The 27,621-nt window shown below is 39.9% G+C and overlaps 1 protein-coding gene across 7 annotated transcripts in view; it reads right to left on the reverse strand.

The window, feature by feature from the left end:
• Positions 1-1,129: 1,129 nt before the first annotated feature.
• Positions 1,130-27,621, reverse strand: part of ZRANB3 (zinc finger RANBP2-type containing 3) — a 106,830-nt gene continuing 80,338 nt past the window's right edge. For all 7 annotated transcript variants that reach the window (XM_005286817.5, XM_005286813.5, XM_024099745.3 and 4 more), the window contains 9 exons: positions 27,033-27,501; positions 25,060-25,284; positions 23,092-23,183; positions 16,471-16,572; positions 14,267-14,409; positions 10,963-11,109; positions 9,888-10,290; positions 6,005-6,136; positions 1,130-2,283 (listed from right to left, as the gene is read on the reverse strand). In XM_005286817.5, coding sequence (XP_005286874.1) covers positions 2,185-2,283; positions 6,005-6,136; positions 9,888-10,290; positions 10,963-11,109; positions 14,267-14,409; positions 16,471-16,572; positions 23,092-23,183; positions 25,060-25,284; positions 27,033-27,501 — 1,812 coding nt within the window. In that variant the 3' untranslated portion in view covers positions 1,130-2,184. The remainder of the gene's footprint in view (positions 2,284-6,004; positions 6,137-9,887; positions 10,291-10,962; positions 11,110-14,266; positions 14,410-16,470; positions 16,573-23,091; positions 23,184-25,059; positions 25,285-27,032; positions 27,502-27,621) is intronic.

Raw genomic sequence — 27,621 nt, forward strand, 5'->3', positions numbered from 1 at the left:
TCGTGACTGACCCATTCAGTAATTCTGGTTCATGTTCTTTGGCTGCAAACAAACTAACTGCCTAGCAAGACAGAACAACTTCCTTCAACACTTTAAAGTACCTCATGCTGCAAATGTGCAATGATGCAAGAATGGAAACATATTTCTGTCAGCCCAGTGTTACAGTACTGGAGGTCTGGAGTAATGTATACCTGTTTGAGGACACCTACAAGCAGAGTTGCTTTGCTTTTCTTGTCCCTGTTTTCTACTACTGTGCTGTGTGAGAGGGCATTTGGTGAACTGCATTTTCTGAAGAACACGTACTGATACTACTCATGGATGCTAACCTGGAAGCTTCCCTTCTAGTTTCACAGGAGACCTGGGATCCTTCAGACTTTCTATTCAAAGAGTTCCTGAACTTTTGCACAGTCTGATCCAATCCAGAACTTTAGTAAAGTACAATGTAACAGGATTCTGTTTGTTGTCACTATTATTATTATTACTGAATTGGATTGATTTTTTTTGTCTACATTTATGTAAGAGAGAAATTTTGGACATATTTGAAGATATGTTTATTCTTCTTCTTTGGACTTTTATTATGAAAAAGGATTTCTAAATTTAGTTCAGAACTATACAGACATTGTTTCTCTTGTGTTTAGGTTCAGTAAAGAATATAGACAACTGTACATTATTTTTATTAACAAGTCTTCAAAAAAATCCTACGTCAATAAATTAGAATGATTTGGACAGGTGTATGTGCATATTTATTTGTTTTTCCTACATTTAATTAAGTATTTTAGGAAAAATTGTCAGAGTGGCCACCAGCAAGAGTTAGTGGCCACCAAAATTTTTTTTGTGAGAATCCCTGAAGTTAATAGAAAACCAATAGAAAATTTTTTTTTTTAATATTCTAAAAGTAATTTTTAAAAAGTTTTCCAAGAGGCATCAAGGATACTTTACCAGCTAATTTTACCTGCTTAAAGAGAAAACAACTAGTAAGAGGTGATTAACCAGTCTGTGAAATACAACACTGCCATAGTGAGCTAACTTTGGATGTTACCCTTCCAAATTCAAGTAACAAGACTGTGATCGCAGCAAGAGAAAGAGATACATGTCTGTCAGAAAGAGCTATGCAAATGAAAATATGTTCTGGAGGTACTCAGAACGCAAATTTTATTTTATCTAATAAAAAACAAGCTCCTATAGGAAATACAGTGTTCTCTGTCACATGTGTATTCAATTCAGTTTCAGGTTCAGTTGGACTCAGTCATATTTTGAAATATTGACCATCTAATGTACGATACCGCCCATGGAAACAGCAGTCAGTACATTTGTTTTGAAAAATGAAGTAGAAATGCAGTTAGTAAAGGCAATAAGCATCAAGTAATTCTGACAATTAAACTGTTGCCACTTCCCTTTTATTCTGTAGCCAAAATAATTGCTGAAAATAAACTCAATCCAAACTCAGTTCCCCAACAATGACACTCACGGTTATCAATCTAGGTACTCATATGTCCACTATCACTTTAGTATCAGAACATCTCCCAAGTATTGAAAAATAGAAATAGAAAAATAGAAAAGTAAAAACCTTCCTACCTTACTTCATTTAGGAAACATTTGTCTATTTCTGTACGTTAAAAATAATTTTAATGTCGGAACCAGACACCAAATAATGATTTAAGCAAAGCCATCTTTACTGTAAGATGTTTGCTGCTAGTATGCCAGAACAATGCAAAGCCAATAAACATTCCAGTAGAGCCTCACCAGTTTCTGAAAGGTGTAGTTACACGTAATCTAATTTGGAAACAGTAAGACAGTAGAAAAAAATAGGTCAAATAACATATGCTGAAACAACATTAAGTTTCTGACTTATGACAACAAAACCCAGGATATTTAGTTTTAAAGCTATTGATCCATCTAGTGAAGAAACTGTCACGGTATATGATGACAATATGATGATGTGTTTTGCTGACACCCCAGAAATACTGAAGCAATTATGAAATAGAATGATAATTTCTTTCCCTAGCCTTGGTTTTGACTGAGTAAGATTTATCAGAAGTTACTCTTTTAAAAGAATTAGACTGTAAAGATTCAGAATTCTGCATCAGTGCCAAACCAAACCCGTGCACATACATAATAGTTCTGAAATATTACAACTAAACACATTTGCATTTCACATCAGTAATATATGATGCTATATCCTACTCACATCTTTACAAAAAATTTTGTGATATCAGATCCATATTTTGAAGCTAAAGAATGTCTTTTCATCTGGCTTCTTTCCTTGGCTTGTTTAGCAGTTCTCTGGAAAGAAAGACAGATGTGTCTGAATATATTAAAAATTACTTAGCAACTGTAGTCAACATTTGATTTTATCTTGATTGTTAAAGAATTGGGGTCTCATGTTAGATCAAACATGTTGTAACACTTATCACATTATTTTAAATATAGATGCTTGTAACAGGGTGGCAACTCAAGTTCTTGTTGAACTAAAGTCTTCCAATTTGGCACACTCATTTCTTTATGAAGTTCTGAGTACAGAAGAAAGATCAAATGTGAACACTGATTTTTCTATTAGAGATCACAAGAACATCAGTCTTACTGGAGTAAAACTCTTCATGTACTTTTTTAAAACTAGAATCTTGAAGTCTGATATACTTGTTAATTGACGGATTAAAGAAAAAAACATATTTGGAATTTGCTATTTCTACTATAAGTCACCAAAATGTCAGTCTATTTATAAAAGAGTTACATTAATTTCTTCTGTAAGGCACTCATGTGGTAGAATTTGGAGACCAATTTGGAGAAATTATGATAATCTAAATTCACAGGTTCTATTTAAGAGATTTTAGCCAGCTAACTGTATGAGTGAAACCTGACGGTTAGAGCCTCAACACTCAATTGATTCCATAAGCTCAGGAGAATGAGCTGAAATGAAGTTGCTGTTCCAGGCAAATGAATAAAAATTCAAGTTATAAAACAAAATGGTCAGGAGAAACTGAACTACCAGCTTGTTCCGCTGCTGGAGGAAGACATTTTGGTGACCTGAGCTGAAGGGCAGGGCTTAATCTTGGAGCTTCCAGCAACAACAACTTTGGACCACCTCTGAATTCAATAGATGTGAGGTATTACCCATTAGTGATAAATGAAGAGAGAAGCAGTGCAGCAGAAAGGACTTCAGCTTCAATCTCCAAGGGTAAAAACCTAACAACAACTTTCACATGCACTGAATGTACCATGCTACCATGTATATGCTGATGTACACCCAGCGTTGCACAACTTGGAGCATGTATGCTGCCTATAGGGGCACAGTAAATCTGTTCCCAAACCCACACTGGGAATTTTTATAATGCCTTCTTTTTACTATTTATCTTATACTTAATACTAGAGAAAGACTGTTACCCAGGGGCGGATTAACAAATTTGCCGCCCCTAGGCCGTCAAAAAATTGCCCCCTGCCAGCTCATCGCCGCTCCCCCATGGCAAGCCGGGGGAGGGAGGGAGGAGAAGGGGAGTTGTGGCACGCTCAGGGGGTGGTGGCAGTGGAGCAGGGGTGAGCTGGGGCAGGGAGTGGTTCCCTGCTCCCCTCACCCCCCCAAGAGTTACTCCCCGTGCCCGCTGGCCCCAGCTCACCTCCGCTATCCCCCGAACGCGCCGCTACTCGCTTCTCCTCCCTCCCTCCCTCCCAGCACTTTCGCAGCAAGCCTGGGAGGGAGGGGGGAGAAGGGGAGTTGCGGCGTGCTCGGGGGATGGCGGCGGCGGTGGAGCAGAGGTGAGCTGGGGCGGGCCGGGGAGCGGTTCCCAGCCCCCCGTTATTCCCCACGCCCGTGGGCCCTAGCTCACCTCTGCTCCGCCTCCTCCGAGCGCGCTGCAACTCGCTTCTCCCTCCCTCCCAGCGCGGCAAGCCTGGGAGGGAGGTGGAAGGAGGGAAGCGCGGCGCGCCTGGGGGAGGAGGTGGGCCGGGGATTTGGGAAAGGGGCGGAGTTGGGGAGGGGGCAAGAGCAAATTTGCCGCCCTAGGCCCAGGACTTGTTGGCCTAGGCGATAATACGCCGCTGCTGTTACCCTAAAGGAAGTCTGCATACTCCAACCTGTTCAAATGTGGTTGCAAGATCACTTGCAGAGTACCTGCTGGTGTGACACCTTGAGTATACACCAGCAATCTTTAGGAAACTGCACTTCAAGAACCTACTAAAGGAGTGAAAAAGACAACTTAAATAAACATTATAACTACATTGAAATGCACCCAACCTCTTTATTTGGGGAAATCAGTATCTAGGACTGAGGATATAGTATTTCTGGTGTAATATTTTTATTTTTGCAGATTACTGTTTGTAGTACCAGGAACCCTACTAATAGACCACGACCCCACTATGCTAGTCACTGTACACACATATTTTACTTTCTAAAAAACAGGATAACCAAATTACTTATTATTTTGACTATTCAGGGCACATAGGTCTTAAGCACATAGTATTTTTGTCCAACTTTTACAATCTTAATACTATTATTTGCAAAGAAAACAAACAAGAAAACTCCTAATCTTTGGATAAAAATTAGGGGTTTTATTGAGTTCCTGAAAAGTTAATTTACTACTCCCAACAGAGTGTGTGTCTAAGGCTACCACTGTAAAACAAACTAAGAAAGGGTTACTAATTGTGATGATTACTGTTGATTATTTTTGCCTTTGACAGTTTATTTTACTTATATTTCTAAAGAACAATGAAACTCACTTCATTCCATCTATTTAGTGACCTGATCCGGTCACATTTTCCAGTGTACTATGGTCACTGGTTGCAAGGTCAGCTGAGTTACAATTACACAGAAACAGGAAATGTGGGTTGATGCTTTAGGGGGAGGTGATGAGAGGTCCAGGAACATCTCTGTCCATCTTACATGATATCATCTGACTTCAGTGGGGCTCTACACAGGTACACGGATGCACCCACCCAGTTACAACTGTAGGATCATGGCCTTAGATGGAAGGCCCTCTGATAGCTTTTTATTTTAAATTAGTCAGAAAAAATAAATTATAAGTGAACACCACTGAAATTAACTGCATTACCTGACACTTAAATCAGCTCTGCCCTGTATACTTCCCATGTTTAAACTCTGCATGACCGCAGAAAGTCTGACTTTCTGCACTATAGAGATCAAAAATAGTTTATTTTAATGTTTATAAGTGTAAAGTGATCAGGGTGCTGTAAAAGCCTAGTGCCTAAAATTACAAATATTACTTTCTAACCTATTTGTGCTGTTTGGCCCTGAACTCCTCCTCTGTTGAGAGCTAGCATGAATAGAAATAGTAGCATAGCCATGGTAGCATGGACAGGGACAGAGGCAGTGGAGGCATGGCTTTGCCATGCCAAGTACAAACTCACTTGAAACTGGTGTGTCTGTACTTGGCATGGCTAAGCCATACTTCCATTGTCACTACCTGTGCTACTGTGGCTACACTACTATTTATACTTGCACTAGCTTGATGAGAGCTAGCGCAAGCACATATATGAGAGCAGGGGAATCACACTCCTCGCTTGAAGTGAAGACATAGCCTAAATTATCACTTACGCGAAAAGTATCCTATTAAGTCCTCCTCAAGAGGTGAAGAAAGAAGCAGCTTCTACTGTACCCATTATGGAGAACTGATATAAAGTAATGCTTTTGGCAGTTTTATATCAAGAACTTTCAACAAACAGGATTTGAACCCATTGCAGGTCATATCAGGGGATCAGGTAGGAATATATTATAGCATATATGTAGTGCTTATACACTTGAGCCGATATTTTGAAAAGCAATTAGCAATTTTGGGAGCATAACTGAGACACTTATAAAAAAGCACTGGTTTTCAGAAAGTGCTGAGCACCCAATCCTAAGAAAATCTGGCTCCTTTAAAGTGTGTCAAGTTTGGTGACCAAGAAGCCATCTAGTTATTTTTGAAAATGATGGCTGTAGAATTTTTCATTGACACTTCCATAAATTATCTATTTACTTCCACATTCAGGGGATTATGAGTTGATTTATACTGACCTCCTTATGACAAACTGTACATAGAGTTTGAAGATTTTCCAGAGAGCACTGTCCTCCTCCACTATAAACTGGTTTGATATGATCCACCTGCCAGAACTGGCCTTCTGTTGGGTTTGTTATAATTTCATTTAACTGCAATAAACAAAGGACATAGCATCAGACATTTTAAACAGTCGACTCTGAACTGAGGAAATTGTGTCATACATTCCTCAATCATGTTTATACAGTAAGAACATCAGAGAAAACAATACGTGAAGATAGCTTTTTATAGCTTTCATTGAGAGAAGGAAAAAATTCGGTCTTAGCAATTTTTTAATTTTTTTTTACTTCTGACAAGCAACCAGGAGTTATATTTTTAGAAATCTTATTTTCACCAAGTGCACTGTAGTTTGATACATTAGAGCAAGTGCTAAAATACAGGACCCAATAGAAATATCCTAATGCATCTGTGTTCATTTACAGAATTATAAAAAAAGAAAACTGAGAAAAGATGCAGAACAGAAATTAAGGATTTTTGTTTCTGACTGACACAAGCAATATATCCTTAATGTCTGTTTTATTAATGGCAGGTGTCAGTACTAAAAACAAATGTCAGAGTAAGAAAAAATGATGCACTTTCAATCTTGTCACTTACAAAATAAAAAAGTCAAAATACCATCATAAACTTGGCAATTCACAAATAAGCAGATATTGACTGTGACTGTTTACTGTTTTTAGTATATTTAGATGTAAAGTTTCAGTTTTGTTGATGGGTCTTCTAGTGAAGATCACAGTGAAACATTACAACCCTAATAAAGCTTTCAAAAAGGCTTAAGACTATTGTAATTTAAATGTAACATGGAGGTGAACAGTAAACAACATAGTAGTGTCTGTATAAAGAATGTAAAGAAAAGAGACTACTTGGTCTTTGTGATTTGAACTCACTTATTTTTCTCTTTATATCTTCAAATGTTTTAAGTCACACAGTGCTGTTCTTGAACTAAAGGCCATCAAAAGCAACCATGTAAGACCAGGAATGTGTTGTAAATGCTGATGGCTAATGCCAAATGTTACTATTCCTTTCTGAATTTTTCATAAGTTTGAATGGGCACTGGTAGAGTTCACCACATTTAAACTTTGATCTCTGACGTGGTGTTTATTCAGTAGGTGCCAAATGGCACTATTCCCTCTGAATCAATGCTGAAGCAATGACCCATCATGAACATGGAGGAAGGGTGTTACTGTAAGTGTATTTTGAGGAGATGCAGAAATGACATCCCATTATCGTTAAGACTTTAATGAACATTTTGAAATAATAGCAGGCATCTGAACTAGTGTCCTGGCCAACTTCCAGTAGGGTTCAACAATACCTGATCTCTTGTTGCTTTAATTGGATGTGGCATTCTTCACTTCCTGTCATAAACTAACGTGTGTTGCTGGTGTTGCCATGTTGTAAGCCAAAAATAGCTGCATTTCAGTGGTGAATGAAGCTATCCTTATTATATAACTTATAATTAGATGAAGCATGTAATGCAATGCTCTGCTTTTTAAAAAAAACACCTCATTTTTCTTCATTGTTAAGCAGTTCCAGTTGGACAGATTCTGTACTTCCATTTAAAGAATGTTAATTTATTTTCAATTTGTAAATATATTTTTCGTATAAGACTTATTTGTTAAGCAGCAGCCAATCAAAATGAACACAGATGTATTTATTTTCAATAAAATAATGTGTTAAACTTCTAAAGCTAGATGGAAGAATAATCATTATTTCAGCAGTTCATGGTAAGACAATTGTTTTTAATGCTACAATTTCCATTTTAGTCTACAAATTAATACAATTTATGAAAGTATTTTAAAGAGGTAAAACAATAATATTTCTGCTGTATTTGAAACCTTATACTTTGTAGGGAAATCTGATGCCCAAAGTTTTGTCAGTCGGTGCTCAAAGCTTCTCAGGCTACAGGGCTTTTGCAGCTTCACATACAGAGTTTTGAGTCACAACCTGAGGAAGCTGGAGTGTAGGTTAGAGCTTACTCATCAGGCATGTTCCTTTTTAAACAGATGAGATGTGACTATCTGACTGACTCTGCTGCTATACTACCCAGATAATTCCTCTCTCCAGCTCCTTAGTCTTTAGCCCTGAGTTCTCATCCTGTACATTTATGTAAGTTATATTTTGAAAAAATTGGAAATTCCCTCACAAAACAACTTAACTTAGAGTTAAGTGCTCACATGTACTTCCTCACAAGGCAAAGATTCAAAAGGACAATATAAGTTAAAGCAACACTCACACCTAACAACAGCAGTCGCTAAACATTAGCCTACTACCATCATGATAATCTACACCAGTGGTTCTCAAACTATGGGATGGGCCTCCCAAGGGAGACGTGGAAATGTGTCAAAAAAACCACCAGCTGTGTGCTTTATTATTATTATTATTTTAAGAGCTCTTGCTGTCAGCCCCAGATGGCTGGGGTCATGCAGAAGGTCCATGCACCCCCGGGGAAGTGGACAGCTGGAGCCCCACCATTTGGGCTTGGGCTCTCCTTCCCCAACCCCCAAACCCTCACTGGGAGGCAGCCCAGGCTCAGACTCTCCTTACCATTCTCTCTCACTGGGAGGCAGCCCAGGTTCGGGCTCTCTCCCCTGCCCCCCCAAATCCCTCACCTGGAGGCAGCGTGACTCCAACTGTCAGCCCCAGCGTGACAGCAGCACAGAAGTAAGGGTGGCAATGGGGTGCTAAGTCTGCTGTGAAAAGTGATATTGACAAATATCTCTTTTCACATTACTTCCCTTACTTCTGTGCTGGCGCTGCGCTGCCTTCAGAGCTGGGAACCTGGCTAGCAGCTGCCGCTCTCTGCGCTGCCTTTAGAGCTGGGTGGTGGTACATGTACGTGTGTGTGTTTGTGGGGGGGCCATAAATGACTACAGACACAAAGAAAGGTCCAATCAAATAAGTTTGAGAACCACTGCTTTACACCAACACACTCCGTCTTCAATTCAACAATACTATGCCCCTTAGGATACATGTATAGTAGAATCTCAGAGTTACAAACACCAGCGTTACAAACTAACCAGACAACCACACACCTCGTTTGGAACCAGAAGTATGCAATCAGGCAGCATCAGAGACAACAACAACAAAAAAATGGGGGGAGGGGGAGAAATACAGTACAATATTGTATTTAAACAAACTACTAAAAAAAATAAAGGGAAGGGAAAGTTTAAAAAAAAAAAAGATGTGACAAAGTAAGGAAATTGTTTCTGTGCTTGTTTCATTTAAATTAAGATGGTTAAAAGCAGCATTTTTCATAATAAAGTTTCAAAGCTGTATTAAGTCAATGTTCAGTTGTAAACTTTTGAAAAAACAACCAAAATGTTCGTAACTCTGAGGTTCTACTGTATTAAAGAATTGAAACACTATGTTAAAGAAGATTTTCATATGGTAGAAGTAATAACCAGTAAACTCTTATATCTTACTGCATTAGTTATTAAATGGGATTTAAAAGTATCTACCTATCTTAGGGCTTTTATAATATCACTCATCACTGTACTACAGCACCTTCGATGTAAAATCTATAGCAACAGTCAAGTCCCTAGTGGACTTCATGGAATCATCTGGCACTTCTCCCTTTTTGGAATTAAAATTCTGCTTGGGGTAGGGTTTTCTGTTTTTAGGACTTTTTATTTTTTTTTAATTATTCCCTTTTTTTTGTTGCTGTTAGGGGTTATGGGGTAGAAGCATCCACCCCAAGTAGTGCATTTGTTGTACATTTTTCTACTCTTTTGATTGATAAACATTTGCTTTCAGCCACTTACCTTTTAAAATGACCTGAGGAGCATAACCACCACCTACCACAGAAATACACTATTTATGTTACTGCTTAAATACCATTGCCATTACCTGTCCTAATGGAAGCTGAGACATCCAAGAACTCTCCAGAAGATTCTTACGCTGACTCTTAGGGGCATTTTTGATGCTAAGGTAGAGTTCCTGGGCATTGAGATTGCAAAGCTGACAAACACCATGTTCGACTTCAAATACTTTACTCCTCAGGTAACTCTGACTAGAGCGAATTAAGAAGTCTTCTTGGCATTTAAGAGAACAAAATCGTGTTTCCCAAGCAATAGATTTGCATTGTTGATCGAGATGAACTGTTGGTTTTTGGCAGCTAAGACAAAGTGGATTTCCTTTATTATCTACAGCCTGTAAATATCCTTTGTATATGGCAGGACCTTCAATAACTTCAGCCTGAACTGAGTCTGCATTAAGAACAGGGGAAACTTTCTCATCTTTTAAAAGTAACCTGTGATAAGGACGAGAAGCAATTATTTAATAAGACTGGACTTCATCAGGGTCAGTACACAATACTTAAATACTCAATATCAACTATTAGGTTTCTTTTATCATGAAAAGTAGCAACTTCAATGAAAACGCATGCTGTTTTAGTTGGTCACTGCACAATGCAAATAGCCCACTTGAATTGTATTTTTTAGGATCAGATTTCTAAAACATCTTCCTGCTACTCTTGCTGCCTCATCTACCAATATTTTTAACGTGCTAGCTCAATCAGAACTAGTGCAAGGAGTCTCCTTGAGATGGGAATCACACCCCCAGCTCAAAGAGCAGACATACTCTTTGTGTCTCCAAGCTGTTTGCTGACAATCTCACAGGCTTGTTTGTGTGTAAACTCTCCATTTCCCTGATCATACAATTTTTTTCTTCTTTCATACTAAGAAACTCAGCTGTCCACTTACAAATGTGCTAGCTAACATACATAATCTAAATCATTATAGGAAATAAGATTTAGATCATCAGCACAAGGTAAATGCCTTCGATCTTAAGCCATGCATCATATTAACATAAGCCCTAGTACCCTATAATTTCATTACATACAGTAAAAATATTTTTGGGAAAAACTAGTTTAATCACTGTATTGTGGCTATTTTGTCTTTTTTATTAACATTAACAAACTTACTTTGTGGAATGGCCATCTGTTTTCCCAGCAGAAGTACCTTCATTTTTCAAGTAAAACGCAGTTTCCTTTGTGACCAAACATACGCTGCCCCCACTGCTGTTGGCTTTGCTGAGTGAGGCTACAGCAACATCCTCTTTTGTCACATATCTGGAATTATTATAAGTTGTTTCAGTATTCTTTTTTCCCCTGAACTGTACTGCAGACAACTGAATACTTCTTTAGAGAACATTCGTGTCACCTGCAGCAATACTGATGTAGAAAATCCCCTCCAAATATTTTTTATTTCCTAAACCTGGCACGAGTACAGTTTGGAAAATGTATTTTACTCATTCAGCTTTTCCACATTAGGTAAGATTTCTTTTAAAAAAACAGCCACCTCTCTGTTGTGCTGCCAAGAGATAATGAGTTATTGTCCATGACATGTAATTATAAAAAGTAATAAGAAAACAATGTAAAGTCTGTTTCACTTGAGTGAACCATCACCGATATTCCAGGGTTTTTTGGTTTTGTTTGTTGTGGAAAAGGTACTATTTGGGAGAGAATATGAGAAGCGTTGGAAGCCATGAAAGAGTTCTGGCAAAATTAGTTTATCTTTGAATTTGCTCAATTTCCTTTGTATTTTTATTGTAAAATCATCCCTATTCTTTTAAATTAAGCTCTGTTAAAATTCAATAGCCCCCCATGCTTTGGTCACTCTTAAGATATAATTATTAATCAACTTAACTAACTAATGGTCAGGGCCAGGCCTTAGGCAAGCATACACTTCTGGGCCCCTCTAACAGCCAGTCAAAGAAGATGCTTCTGTGGTAGGGATGCATTTATATTAACCCTGCCCTGTCCATCACAGCTGCACTTGTAATCTATTCACACAAGCAAGTCCAGCTCTCACAGCATGGATGTTGCTTAGTTAACCCTCTTCTATTCAGGTCAGTCAGTGACTGGCTTCTGCTGCAGGGACACTGCCCTATTAGCCATCTCATGTCTGCCCCCGCAGAGCTCCCTGCCACCCCTCTTCTGGCTGCTCCCTGTATTTTTAGCCAGTCTAGAGACTGTTGCTGAATGAGTCTTGCGGGCAAAGCAGAGAGGACACGGGCTTCTGAAAGCGGGGTGAAGTCAGGCAGATGCATGGAGGTTGGGGGAATCCTGATGCAGGAGCAGCACTAGCCGCCCACTGCCCACTCAGGTTTGGCTTAGCTGCCCCTCTGTCATAATGGGGGAGTCGCAGAAGTCAGCCGGGCCAAATCTGAATGAATGGCATTGTGTGACCTGGTGCATAGGGTTGCACTGCTGCTCAGGTTGGGCTTTAGGCATGTGCCTAGTTTGCCTATGCATTAATCTGGCCCTATTTACGCTAATACCCAATCACATTAATCCCCACTCAGCATCTCTATAAATCAATAAATGCCATTCTGGTTATTCTAGAACAGTGAAGAATTCCTTTTAGATTCCTCTTTTACATGTTATATAATGAAACAATCCATGGTTAAAAAATACAACACTCTACTTATTACTACTATTTGCTGATTTATACTTGTTTTGCAAGCCTGAAATTACAAACGGCTCTATATACTTACAGGAATTCCTACTGACCATCACAGTCCTGTTGAGGCGGGGGGGAGGGATTTAGCAGTAGATTAAGAGGAGACAACAAGTTATAGATATATGTTGGTGAGAGAGCCCGGATGTATGTATGAGAAAAGTCTAATTACAACACTCAGGTTATGAGCCCCATGTCAGGGAGGACAGTGATGTTATCAGAGACTGAGGCTACAGCCACACTGCAATCAGAGGTGTAATTTGCTGTTCATGTGGACATACCTGCACTAGCTTTAATTTAGATAGCTCACTAAAAATAGAAATGTGGATGTGGCAACACACACTCCAGCATGGGCTGCGATGTGAGTACATACCATGACAGGTCGGATGAGCATGTACAATCTGTGCCACTGCAGCCTCATTGCTACTTTTAGTGAGATGAAAAAGCTAGCACTAGCACGTTTACATGAGCTGCAAATGATACCTCTGGTTATAGTGTATATGTAGCCCAAGAAAGGAGGCAGAGGAGAGGTAAATTTCGATTTTACCACTGACTGGGCACCTTACACATAGGAAGGAAAGCAATAATAAATACTGAAAAAACCTGGCATTCGAGGAGGATAGCAAATCAACTAAGGAAGAAGTGAGGCTGAGAAAGTATAGAAGGAGACTCTGGATTATGAAAAAATATAAGTAATAATTTATTCCTGCTTCTAAGCCTGGAGAAACAAGATGATGTATTTTGGACAGACTGAAATCTGGACTACTGGGACCTAAAGAAAATAAAGGAGGGATTTACCAGAGGGAAGACAAGAGATGAAGGCACAAATATGATTTTGTTGAAATGTTAAAGAAGGATAGAAGGAGATGGAAAAAATGGAGCAGGGGAATAGCTCCTTTGGGCAGAGAGATATTCCCTTTCAGCATGACATGAAAACTTTTAAAGCACCAAGACTACAGTTTTACAGCGGATTCCTTAATTTGACCTACCGCCAAATAGAAAAAGAAAAGTTAATATCTGAAGAGTTTTCAGCTGATTTGGTTACTATTGGCCACCTTTCCATATGTCTCTTCAAGAAAAAATGCTATGTCTACACAGAACAAGCCTGAGAGCAAGGAAGGCATAAAACCAACTCCTTCTACAAAACCCTAGCTGATGTCAACAACAAAATAAAAACCAATCAACTAAAACACACAAACAAAACAAACAAAAACTATTATGCACATATTGCCAAAACACTAACATAAGTAAATAAATAAATGCTTGAGGATAGAAACTTGTCTCCCAGGACATTTTGTATCATCTAAACAGACTGTAATCTCTTCAGGAGAATAGTATGCCTTCTGATGTGCCTTTTAAAGCTCTAAGCACACAGCTGGTGCTTAAATTAATAATAAATAACAAAACAACAACAACAACAATACAAATGAAATGTGGAAGCCAATAAATGGTATTTTAATAATACAAATGAAAGACTTTTCTCAGGAATCTCTAGCAGTCTCTGGATGTTTAAAGCTGCAGAAACCTTCAGAAACAAAATATCTTCTGAACTGGACTCATAGTGAAAGAGAGTCAGGCAATGTATTCTGTTCTAACAGATTTGCACAAATGCACACAAAATGGCTAATTTTTTCACTATAAGACAAGTTATCCCTTAACGTTCAGTTGATTATCTCAACATGATTCCACTGAACATTACATAAAAAACTTTCGACCTCCTGCAGGAACGAATACAAAAGAAGAAGGAATGAAAGTAAAAACACATACCTTTTGGTGCTGCTCAGCCTGGCCTGCTGTTTAGAAATCTCTTCTGCAGCAAGAATAGGGCTACAAATAGTATGGCCGCTTTTTCTGATAATTTTCTGCTTCATAGCTGTTAGACTACTCCATTCTCTCACAAACCTCTGAATCTGGCACAGAGAAGGTCAAGTGGTCAACAGGACGGGTATTAAACAAAAATACTTAATTACACTGAAATGTTTTAGATTATTATATTTAAAATTATTTTGTCAACTGGAAAAAAGTTTGCTTGCTGTAAGATGTTCTTTTCTGGGATGTAATAATTTCTGATATGAGCTTCAAAGGTTCTGCTGAAACTTTAAGACTTGGGCCTGATCTAAACTTAAAATATTTGCCTATATAGCTATGTAAATTAGGAGGGAGGTTGGGGGCAAGAGAGGGGGGGGAAAAACATCAGACATTTAATCAATGTAGCTTTGATGGCAAAGCCCAAGTATAGACACAGATGTGCTGGCACAAAATTCTTTTGCTGATATAGCTTGTATTGTTTAGGGAGCAGGTTTTAACTGTACTGGCAAAAGAACTCTTTTGCCAATATAACTGCATCTCCATTAGAAAGGTTTGCTGGTATAGCTGTACTGGCAAACCCTTCCTAAGGTAGCATAAAAATGTAGACAGATGTTTGAACATGGACAACTCTGTTCAGCCTTTCTTATTCAAGCAAAACTTCCATTGCTCTCAATTGGGAGTTGTAGCTCAGTAAAGCGAGCTGAACGAAGTCTGTAATCAGGTTCACAGATACAACCCATGTCTCACTTAAAAACCCCCCACCAGTGCTAGATCTGTGATGCAGATTGCCTAGTTTCAGTACTAGAGGTGAATGGCATAACTATAGTCAAGTTGAAAGAGCATTTTGTACTAAACCATGAGCTGGTTATGCTATGTGAAAAAAACATCCACTTTGGGGACTAGATTATTACAGGTGTGACTTAAACCTTATGCAGAAACAGGCCTTCAGAACCGAAAAAGTAGGCTATCATAATGATTTTCCTTTCCTCCTAATTTTCTTCCCTCATCCTTATTTTTGTGAATAAATGAAAATGAGTACATGTAAGGATTTCTCTCCCACTGAGCTGGAGCAGCATGGAAGAACGCAATGAAATTGGACATTTCAGTGGAGATGTGAATCAATGTTTTTTTAAATTTATTTTGTTAACATTTTACAGAATGTATCTCCCTCAGTTCACACTCAGAATGATGAAGGAGCAGAAGATTACAGGAGAAGAAGGGTCTATAAGCACTAGAAACACACGCCTCTCCAGAGCCTGAAACTGAAGCCAGGATTCCTGAGTTTCACTCCTCTAGTGTCTACGCCTCTGAAAAGCACTGACAAAATGTGTCTCTCTTCCTTCCCAATAGCTGATCTACATGGATAATAGAACCTTCTATTGCTACCAGTTACTCAGTTAGCTCAATTGGTTGAGGTCTGTGCTGTAGATTTAAAGGTCCCAGCCTTGTGATAAACCATGAGGGAATCAATAGGATTAAACATGATGTAATTTGTTATTTTTAATTTGCTTTTCTAAGAAGCTAGGAAATTGCATTAAAAAACCTTGCTTAAAAAAAATGAAGGTTCCAGTGTTGCAGGGCAACCTTAATAATGACATTTCCTAAATTCTGAGGGCTTGACTTTGAACCTAACAGTTGTAATGTCATGTTTTGGATGTAATCTTCATTATAGAGATAGAATTCACAGAGACTACAAGTCTCAGCATGTCATGCTCTACATTGATTTGAACGGTCTTGCTAAGAGAGGAGAGTAACCATAGAGCACACTGAGAACTCTGCGGCCTATGCACATCACAAGTGTGACGCAGTCAAGCATATCTTCTCGACTCACAGTATGCCTCTCTTAAAACGTAACCTTTAAGATATGCAATTTTGATAACTTATGAACATCACTTACTAATCCTGTAAATGAGAAACTAATTGATGTGATGATGATTCTATCTACAGAAATGGTAACAGGAGGCGTGATAATTTGCCAAAGTAACAGAACGCACATTTATTATTCACATCAACATTTATAAAATCTGTCTGCATTGAGGAAATATAATCAGCAATTGAAACTTAAGGCAGGGTAACAAAATATTCTCCATTTATAAAAATTAAAGAAGTTCAAATTAAACATTACATTATTTTCATAGTAAAATTTTAAAGATTGTTCTTACCAATGAACGATTTTGTTTTTGCTGAAAATTCTCTGGTAAATCCTCCCAATTATCCAATTTTATATCCAATGGAATAAAATTACAGTTCAGCGATTTTCCATCCTGGAGACGCAATACAGACAATTTAGTTAAACCCACTAAATCCTGAAGGAATCCAAGTCTTTTAATTTTGTTTACAGTTGTAATGTAATACAATATAGAAAAAGTACCAATTTTTTTCAATGGCTACCCAAACAATCTAGTTTCCTAATATTAGAAGAAATTCATAAGGTATTTGCACAGTGAATGTAAAACCACAGTAAGAATATCAATTCAGGAAATCTGATTCATAGTATTATACTGCAACTAAAGAGGATTACAATTTTACCTCTAAGCATCATCTTCACCTACATATAATACATCATCTTTGAATAGATCTGAAGCACCAACTTCACTAAATTAAACAACATAGTTATTAACTCAACTGTACTGCATAGCACATGGGACGACTTAGAATTTTTACTTGAGTGGAGAAAATGACTCTATGCCACTTTAAATCAGGTGACAGGACATGCTGTGGTGAAGCGTGCTCAGTGCCTCCTCTGTGCTCTGAGCAAGTTCTTTCTCAGATGATTGTCAACAAGTGAGCCGCCACCTAAAGTCCATGCAGGCCAAAGCCTTGTTCATGACTGACTGATCAGAAAAAGAGCTCTCTTGGAGAAAAATAAAGGCAGACTTCTAAAGTACGTCACAGTACACAAGATAGAGTCTTGTTAGTCTCTAAGGTGCCACAGGTACTCCTGTTCTTCTTTTTACAAGATAGAGACTCACTCTCCAGATACACTTTTGGCTGAGGAGAAGACCCATTAATCTGGGAACCAGAAGGCTATGAGCTCTAATCTTCCCTCTTTTACTGATTGTTGTTTATATTCTGTGTATTTCAAACTGAGTATGGCCTCATACCATTCACTCTAGGAGGGAGGCAAATATTATTATCCTTATTTTACAAATAAAGCAACTGCGAGCTTCACTTGCACAAGGTCACTTCTGGCAGAATTGGCACTAGAACCCTGATCTTGAATATGAATGACCCATGAGCCAAGTATGTGTTGCTTTTAGTGGCAGCTCCATACAGAGGATAACACTCATTTCTACAGCTCCAGCAGTAGATCTCTGTGGTGAGGATGTAAAGGTTTTTGGTTCAAATGTTGCTGCAGAGCCATGTGGGTTATACGAAGGAATTTGTTTTCCCAGTTCATTTAAACAAATGATTTATTTAATTCACAGAGTAGAAAACTTTCATTCATGTTGAGACTTGCAACAGAACCCAAGTGTTCCAGATTTCAATTGCTTCTGAAACACAACAGCTGGTTTGAAGATTGATAGGTTTGTAAGAAAAGGTCCATTAAACTGAAGAGATCTCCCCCTGAAAACCAGCAGAGAGTTGGAATGAAACAGTGACAGCAATGCCCCAAATGACAATTTAAAAAACAATATTAGTAAACTTATTTTTGACCCCTAACATCTTTGGATACCAATGGGAGTTTTCTTAATTTGTTTTGTTCAAAAGGTGATCTGACATTACATATATGGCACCAGTTGCTTAGTTTTCTGAAACTTGGGAGAAAACACTATTATGTTTGCAGGTTGAAATGATGCACTGTCATAATTTTTAGTGACATTCAGAATATTTACCAAGGGTCAATGGTGGATTCTCCAACACTTTAATTTTTACATCAATATTGGATGTTTTTCTAAAAGATACGATTTTATGCAGGAATTATTTTGGGGAAGCCTGTGTTATACAGGAGGTCAGATTAGATGATCACAATGGTCCCTTCTAGTTCTGGAATCTATGAATGTTCTGCCAATACAAACATTTTAATTATCCTTTTGAACATTTTAAAGAATATCCTTGACTACAACTTTGATCCAACACTTACTGGTGGACAGGAGCTGTAAGTATTTTATTTAACTGAAAGATTGGTAAGTTGTAAACCATTTACAACCCAAACCACTGCCATACGTAAAAATATAATTTTAATTATATATATATATTCCCAAATGATTGAAAAATCAAATAGAAAATATTTTTCTTCTAATTTTCACCAATGAAGATGGCTTAGTCACATAAGTAAATACAATTTCAAGTCCAACTAGGGACTTTCATTTTTCACCCTGGAAAAGTTTGGTGCTGGATTGTGGTGGTGGTTCCTGATCATAGTTGAGGATTTTGGTAAAACAATTCTCCAAGAGCACATGCTAGCATATAAAATGGTTACTAAACTTCTGTAACTGTTGTTCTTCGAGATGTGTTGCTCATGTCCATTCCACGTCAGGTGTGCGCACGCTGCATGCACCATTGCTGGAGACTTTTCTCCCAGCAGTATCTGTATGGCCGACTCTATTGCCCACTGGAGGCCCATGCTTATGCACCAGTATAAGGGGTGCCGCCGGCCCTGCACCCTCTCAGTTCCTTCTTGCTGTCAACTCTGGCCATGGGGAAGGAGGGCAGGTCATGGAATGGACATGAGCAACACATCTCGAAGAACAACAGTTACGGAGGGTTAGTAACTGTTTTTTTCTTCTTTGAGTGCTTGCTCATGTCCATTCCATGTCAGGTGACTCTCAAGCAGTGCGCTCAGAGGTGGGCTAGGAGTTTACAAGTGAGTGGATTGTAACACAGCTCTGCCAAAACTGGCATCATCCCTGACTTGCTGGGTGATGGCATAATGGGCAGTAGACATGTGGACCGAGGACCACATTGCAGCTCTGCAAATGTCCTGAAATCAGCACCTGTGCCAGGAAGTCTGCAGAAGACACCTGTGTCCTTGTCGAATGGGCCTTTACCATGAGTGACGGGTGAACGAGCCGTTGGGGGAGGCTAGCCCGCGTCCCCTCCTCCTCTCTCCACCCCTCCCTCCCTGCAGCCCAGGGTGCACCACTCCCTCCCCGTGACCCCTAGTCCCCCATGCACCCCCAGTCCCGGAGCGCCGGGCAGTAGGCCTGCTCGGCACATTGCTAGTACTCTGCTGGGAGAAGGAAGAGGCTGGTAGGCTCTAGTGGTGCCTGTAACCTCTCCCTTTGCACTAGTTGGTCTCGTGCCTGGATGGACCTGAGAAACAAGGGGGCTGCTGAGGCCTAAAACGCCTGCACGAGGCTGCTGATGTATAAAGGCCAAGGGATCTTAATGTGGCTCTGAAGTCTTTAACTCCATGCAGCTTCGTGTCCATTTGGTCCGAGAATGGCGAGGACCCTTTGAACGGAAAGTCCCGCACTAATGGCTGGACCTCTTGTGACAGCCCTGATGACGGCAGCCCTGAGCCCCTCCTCATGGCGACTGCCGACGCCATCGACCTGGATGCCTAGTCCACCGCATTCAGGGAAGTCTGGAGGGAGGTTCTTGCCATGGTCTTTCCCTCTTCCACAATGGCCCCAAACTCCTGCCGCACTTCTTGGGGCAGTGACTCTTTGAAGTGCATCATGGAGTCCTAAACGCCGAAGTTGTAGCGCCCTAGTAGCACTTGTTGGTTTACAATATGCAACTGGAGGCTCCAGTAGTATAAACTTTTCTACTGAACAGGTCCAAGCATTTGTGATGGGTTCCCCCTGGGGTGCCACCTGGAACACCTCCCACCCCCATTCAGTTTTTGTTCCTCAGGTGTTTCCAGGAGTCTTCTTGTCTGGAGAGGAAGAACAGGGAGCAGGTCTGCAGCTTGTCACAGCAGTACAGTGAGAGAGAGCCCAGGCTGGTGTGTCAGAGGGCTCTGTGGTACTGCAGTTCCAGGTGGCACCCTGGGGGGAACCCATCACATAGTTTTGCCTCCTTGTTTTTTGGGGTAGCACTGGCCTGGGCCCTGCCTATCCCGCTCATTGGCAGCAGCAACCACCAGGGAACTGGGGGGGGAGGGGGGAGAGAGGGGAGGGGTAGAAGAAGTACATATAATCGTAGCCCTTTGCGGGCACGTACTACTTCTTCTCTGCCCTCTTGGAAGTTGAGGGCAGAGAAGCGGGGGTCTGCCAGAGTGCCTTTACCACCTTGAGTACCTCCTGGTGAATGGGGAGAGCCACCCTGGCTGCAGCCACAGCTGTCAAAATATCAAAAATGGGGTCTGTAGGTTGTTTGAACTCCTCCACCTCCAGGTCCAGATTGGAGGCGATTTTCTTAAGAAGCTCCTGGTGGTGTTTGAGATCACTGCAGGGTATAGGGTTAGCAGGCCCCACAAGTGCCTCATCAGGGGAAGACGAGGAGGAAGCCACCGGAGGGGCTGGTCCTTGATCTGTCCTGGGGCTCCTTCAATTGGGAGTACCATGGGGATCTCGGTGCCACAGTCCGAGTCCAAAGCTAGTTTTGGCATGGGCTGAGGCAGGGCCACAGTGCTCCTTTCAGAGGTCACTACTGAAGGGGAGTGCAAAAGGTGACCCAGTGCCAGTGGAAACCCCCATGGATTCTAGTACTGCCAGTAGACTGGCCATTGACCCAGGGCCTATGGGACCAAGGACGGACGGCACCGACATCTGTCTGGTAAGCCGGATGGTGGTGCCTCTTCAGAGGTGGCGCTGATTCCTCTTTGGAACCCAATGAAGATTCTTTATAGGATGCCCAAGGCAGTGCTGTCATGACCTCTAGTCAGCTCTGATGGGGGTCTGGAGAGCAAGGCCTCGGTACTAAGGAACGGCTGCGAGGACTAGGAGATCGGTGCAGATATTCCGATGACCAGTGCCAGGGTTCTGGCAACTGGTGTCAGGACTCACGTGAGTGGCACTACACTTCAGTAGACCGACACCGGGCCTCTAGGGACTGGTGTCGCAGTGCCGGAGAACGATGTCGGGTATCTGGTGACCAATGCCTGGGATTTGGTGATCAGCGCATAGGCTGAGGCAACCAGCATCTAGGTGATGGAGACCGGGGCCGGCAAGTTGGGGATGGACACCTCGATGCCCAAGACCTGGCCGGAGACAGAGACTGGTGACAGGCTGGGGACCACCGAGGGGGCCCCAATTCAGGTTTCCCTCTTGAGACAACGGCCTTAGGCGGCTCCCCTGCCACAGGCTGGCGATCCCTAGTCTTGGGCGGAATTCAAAGGGTCATTATGTCTTTGGCAGCCTGAAAGGCTTCGGGTGTGGACAGTGCCCACATGTGCTACATGCCTCTGCTGACACCCTGTATACTCAGGGGATCCCTCGGTGGGGATCTGTAAGTTCCCCAGCCATATGCCTTTGAGGGGATGGCGAGTGGCCTGACATGGGTCACATGTCACCTCCCAGGCTTCTCTGGTCTTCTTGAGGCATAGGGGAGCCCCTTCTGTTGGCACGCTTCCTGTGCCACTTTGCCTGTACTGGAGAGGTTGAGTGGTACCGGAAAGGACCCAGTGCTGGGGGAGCACTACATACGGAGGTGGAGGTGCTTGGTGCCGAGTCTGATCTGCCTGGCTTGGAGGCTGATCTCAGCCCGGCTTCCATAAGGAGGGCTTTCAGTCTGATGTCCCTGTCATTTGCATGCGGGCTCTGAAACCTCTCAGATCCGACATTTATCTTTTACATGAGTTTCCCCCAAGCACTTTAAACAGCTGGAGTGAGGATCACTCACAGGCATAGGCTTTGTGCAAGCTGCACAAGGCTTGAAACTCGGGGACCGGGGCAGGCCCTGTCCCAGGAACAAAGTTCCTTAAGGGGACTAACAACTAACTCTAAAAAAAACGACAAACTATTAAAAACGATCAGCTATATACAACGAGAGTTCAGAAAAACACTGGGAGAAGGCTTGCCGAAGCAAGAGCAAGCGCGTTCCAGCAACCGTCATGGGTGCGAAGAATGAACGGATAGGGTGCAGAGCCGACAGAGCCCCTTATATTGGCGCATATGTGCAGGCCTCCAAGGGGCAATAGAGCCGGTCCTATGGATACTGCTGGGAGAAAACTCTCTGACAACAGTGCACATGGCGTGCGCACATCTGACATGGAATGGACACGAGCAAGCACTCGAAGAAGAATCAAAAGTTATCTGATAGTACTTTAACAGAAAACACCTGTTGTTATGTTGCACTCTATTGTCTTCTAGATTAAAGCACAATTTTCAAGAGCCTGATCCAGAGCCTATATATGTCAACAGAGACTCCCTTTGATTTTAATTTTGGATAAGGCCCTGGATGAGCACCTTCACAAGATGACAATGATTATCTCTGTCTTCAACTCAGTTTAGCAATAATTGGAAAGGCAGGATTTTTACAACCAGGAGAGGAAAAAGTCTACCACATTAATAAGTAAGTGTTATGAAACTCCTATTTTACAGCAAAGAAACCTCATAAACCACTAACATTTGTACCTCAATAGATAACCCAATTTATCAGCCTTCTAAAATATATCTATTGAGAAAACATTTGTATTTGTTTGTAAGCTAGGAGAAAAGTTATCTTGTCTAGTAAACTATTATTAATTCCTTGGTGGAAAAGAACTAGAAGATAAATTGCCTAATTTTTGTACATCTCAGTTAATAAAAAAGAAAGCTTTGGTATGAAATAAGAAAATTAAAACATAAATACATGCACTGTAAACCTTTCACTATTATAAAGTAAAATGTTGCCCTATAATAAGCATACTAGTATGTGAAACCTGTACAGATTGAGTGTATTGTAATGCTTACCTTTGTATAGAGGTGAATTCTATCAGTATTCCTACTTGCACAGAAGTTCAACACATCATACACTGGAAAAGTATCTGAATTATCAACACGTCCTATAAAAAATAAGAAAAGTGATTTTTTTTTTTAAATCTAATCTTCATCACTTGGAGCAAAAAGGGAAAATGAGCACATCAGCCACAGAAAAAGGTTAACTAGATCTAAAAGTCATAAGATGAGAGCCTTACATTGCTCTTTCAAAGCATATTAGGCTTTGCTTCACTTCTAAAATGGTGTCCTTGGGAGAAGCTACAAAAAAGTATTTGATATTTAGTTTGGAACTTAGAATTAAAACTTAGACAAGGTTCTAACAACTTAAGCAATATCATTCTAATAAACTTTTCTCTAATGATGTTTCTAATGGTATAATAGACACAAGCTACTACCTCTGTTTTGTACCAGTTCTGTCTGTTCTAGCATGTGACATCCTTCTAATTTTGTATTTTTTATCCTTAGGTTGTAAGGTCTTGGGTGCAGGGACAATATTTTTGTATGTGTTTGTACCAGACCTACCCCAAGAGGGACTCAATTCTGACTGGAGTGCCTGAATACTATTCTTATATCAATAATATTTCATTACAAGTCTGTATTTAAAGTATCACAGCAACACATCATACCTCTATCCTTACCTAATTCAAAACACTCCAAGATAAAAGTCTGTACACTCCAAGTAGTTCAGGGAAGACAGCAATAGGGTTGGTGAAAATCCATACCTTAACTGCTCGCTATAGGGCTCAGGACTGGAACCCAGAGTAGAGGGTAGGCCTTGGCTTCCCTGCCATCCACTACAGAATGGCATTGCTGGGGGCAGTGAACAAGATGACTACCTGATTCACTGCAGGAGTGACACAGTCAGGGCAGTGGATGAGAGGACTGTCTGATGCTGCTTCTGCAGAGAGACTTGGAAAATCTCCCCGCAGAAGGGGAAATCACAGAGTGACCCTGGCCAGAGGGCTAAGTCAGGAAGCAACCATAGTATGATTCCGTGAATAGGAGGAGAGCGGCATGGTGGAAGACCAGAAAAGGGACGCTGAATCAGGCAGAACTAATCCCCAGAGTCGCCAGAAAGCGACGCCAGCCGGGGTGAGTAAAGCACCCTGTGACAGTGTGCTTACAAGAAGGTGTTCTAGTTGTTACATGCATACTTGGAAGCATCTTTTACTTAAGTTTAAAAAAGTTAGACACATTCTGGGTGTTGCTGAACAAACTGAATGAATAAGGATATGCATAATTTTACAGTGACAAAAATTGTATCCATAAGAATGAACATGAATACCAGGCATTCTACATATCACAGAAATTCTGTATTTAATTGCAGCCTCGGATAACAGCTCAATATGACCTGTACTAGCAGGCCAACGGACAACAAGGATGCGCACTGCAAAATTCACTGCATCCTGCCACCCACAAACGAAGCAACAAAGTAGAAGAAACCTATAGGAAAGATGGGCAGGAGAAAATTTAAGAAAAACGGAGGGAAATTAAAAGGACCTTTGTATTTTTACCCCATATGTGTTTCTCATGAAACATTAAAATGTATCTATGTTGTGTACAATATAACCACAGACTAGTATCTGCAGCCACAAAGTTCAATAAAATGACACACTGTACATGGATCAACAACCTGCTAATTGGCAGCTGCTCACAGGGCATACTTGTCACACAACCCAAAAGCAAACTGTGAACAATACTATGTACATCTGTGGTTCTGCCACAGTTGGATGAAAATGTTGGGTTCAGCCCACCTCACAATTCATCTGGCTGTACTACGGTGAAACCCAGAAACCCAGTGGTCAGTCTGCATGTGTGAGCTTTTTTGTGTTTCAAATATGTGGTTTCCAAATGAATCTGCATCCCAGTGTTTATGTTTAATGCAATTTTGCATAACTGCTATGACAGACTGGCTCAACTAGGAATCCTATTTTTCTTTACCTTCTTGAGGCTTTTGCTCACATTCTTCAGATCCATTTTCAACAGCATTAGCTACTTCTCCCCGAATCTCATCAGATGATTCAGTCGCTGTTTGTACTAAATCCTCTCTCTCATTGTCTGCATTGCATACTGCTATACCTTTGATTTTTCTTGAGTCCTGTGATGCATTTTCTCCTTCACTCAGAGTAGAGGGAGGATCATTCATTTGATTTGTATTCTTTTTATCTATAGTTAAAGAAACAGGAAAGTGATCAATTTTACTTTGCTTCTATAAAAATAGTTAAATAAATAAGATAAATATTAGGCAGTAATATTAATTTATATTTGAAACAAAGTATCCTAAAATGTATTTTGGTTATAATAATCCAGTAGTTAATTCTGAAAGAACAGCTGTGCCATAAATGAAATGAAATTAATTTTAGACTTGCTGAAATATTAACAGATAATTTTAAACAATGAAACACCTGAAAACTGTAATGTTTAAGTTTAAACTTAAATGTTAAAAATATTTTAAATTGCATGATGTTGAAAATTACATATTATTCAACATATTATTCCTAATGTTGAACAATACTAATGTTAATACATTTCAATACAATTTTTAAAGTTCAGCTTATACACTATTTATTATTCATCTGAGGAAAATGTATAGATCAATTGCTTATTCTCTCTCCACCCCACAGCAAATATATTTTATTTTAGAAACTAGAGCTTAATGTCTGTGAAATCAATTAGAACCCATATAAATATGTTTGTTTCTATTCTTTTTCTTAAGAGAATTTTAGTGACTATGAGATGAGCCATGTTGATGACACTGGAAACAAAAGTCCTCTATGGAATAGGTATTGCACAGGCACTGCTTACTGATGTGTGTCAGCCAGTGAGTTAAACAGAGAGTTCAGAGTCCATGACACAATCTATCCTTGGTTTCCACTACTGAAACTGTCAACAATGCTGTGGTGGCTTTTATTTTATGGCTATTTGTCACCCAAGAACTGGAGCAAGTCCACTAACTCAGGTCCCTGGAGCAAATTTATATGATCCTCTCACATCCTAATAGTTAGTATTAAAAAGGTACAAGCAATATGTTATACATGCAACTTAATTTCAAAATACAAAACAGTATATATCATGGTGAATAAAGTATGTACATTGTGCAATAAGCACATCAGTAATTTCCTAAGGGTAATTTTCTGTTTTGCTTATGAAATATGAAGTTTAAAATATGTCCTTTAGTTGATTATGCTATTTCAAAAAGAAATATATATAAGGCTAATAGCTCTTATTATTTGTGTTTAAACAGATTTTTAAAAAACGCCTACTCATCTTTTCTCCACAATCTAGATGACAGTGATACCAAAATGTATATACCATGGAGACAGATAGTTAGGACTTTATACAAATCTTTAGGCTATTTTAAAACAAACTTACTATGGACATTCCAATTTTTACTCTTTGAGGGGAGAAATTTAAATATTTACAAATTTAAAAACTTTTCATGTCTTAAATGTTAGCTCTTGTGACAATTACATACTTGTTTAACTAAGTAAAGCATCTACACTGCATTATGTGGCTGTGAAAAGATAGGAAAAAAAATGGATAATTTCATTGGCTTGTTGATAATGATAAATCCTCTGAAAGGAAAGAAAGCAGCAGGGTTCGGATTGTAGGGCATGCTTGCTGCCATGGAAACAATTTCTGCTGCTGCTCATTGAATTTACATCCTACTGACTTTAATCAGGTATCCATTTTTGATAAATTAATGTCATATCACAGGACTTTCGGAAATAAGTTCCTGACCAAAATTAGGAGACAATTTCAAAAATTCCAACTCATGTGATGATTTTATTCTTCATATTTTGTCTGAATTTGTAAATACTCATGTATTCTAGTACAAAGACACTATAATCTTTGAAGCAAAACAAAATAGGAATATGCCTATACAGTTACAACTTGAAGCATGGGTTACTCACCATCACTGCCACGAGGACATTCACAGATTTCACAATAAGGTAATAACAAATTATTAGTGTAAGTGCAAAGACTACAACACCAGGCTTTGGCTAAAGGTGATTTTTCCCTTGAAGTAGATGGAGAGTCACCAGAAAACCCATGATCTGTTTCTTTGGTAAACAAAGAGTTTATTTTTCCAGGCAAAGTTTTTCTCTTTTTCTTACTAGAGCTGCTTTGGGTGGGCGTACTTATAGCTCTTGGTCTTTTAGCTTCAGGCTCACAACCATTTTCATAAAAAATTGCATCCACATCAATTATTTCTCTGGCATCCAAATGCCTGCTGCCCTCCTCTATGTCCTTTGCCGGTGTGACGCTAGACTCTCCTACAGTAAAGTTCAGTGATTTATCCCAAGAGTCAATTTTGCGTTTTTTCTCAGATGGTTTTGGTGAAAAGAAGGCACGAATGTCATGTTGTTTTTCTTTTTCAAACTAGGAAAGAGAAACAAACATTACCAAACATACAGATCTAAAATTCCTCCAGTAGATATAGTAGATATAGTCCACAAGTTTAAAGTTGTAACATTTTTTTCCCCTCAATTATGCGTCTTT

The sequence above is a fragment of the Chrysemys picta genome, chromosome 11 (genome assembly GCF_011386835.1).
Source record: "Chrysemys picta bellii isolate R12L10 chromosome 11, ASM1138683v2, whole genome shotgun sequence".
NCBI classification, from domain to species: Eukaryota; Metazoa; Chordata; order Testudines; family Emydidae; genus Chrysemys; species Chrysemys picta.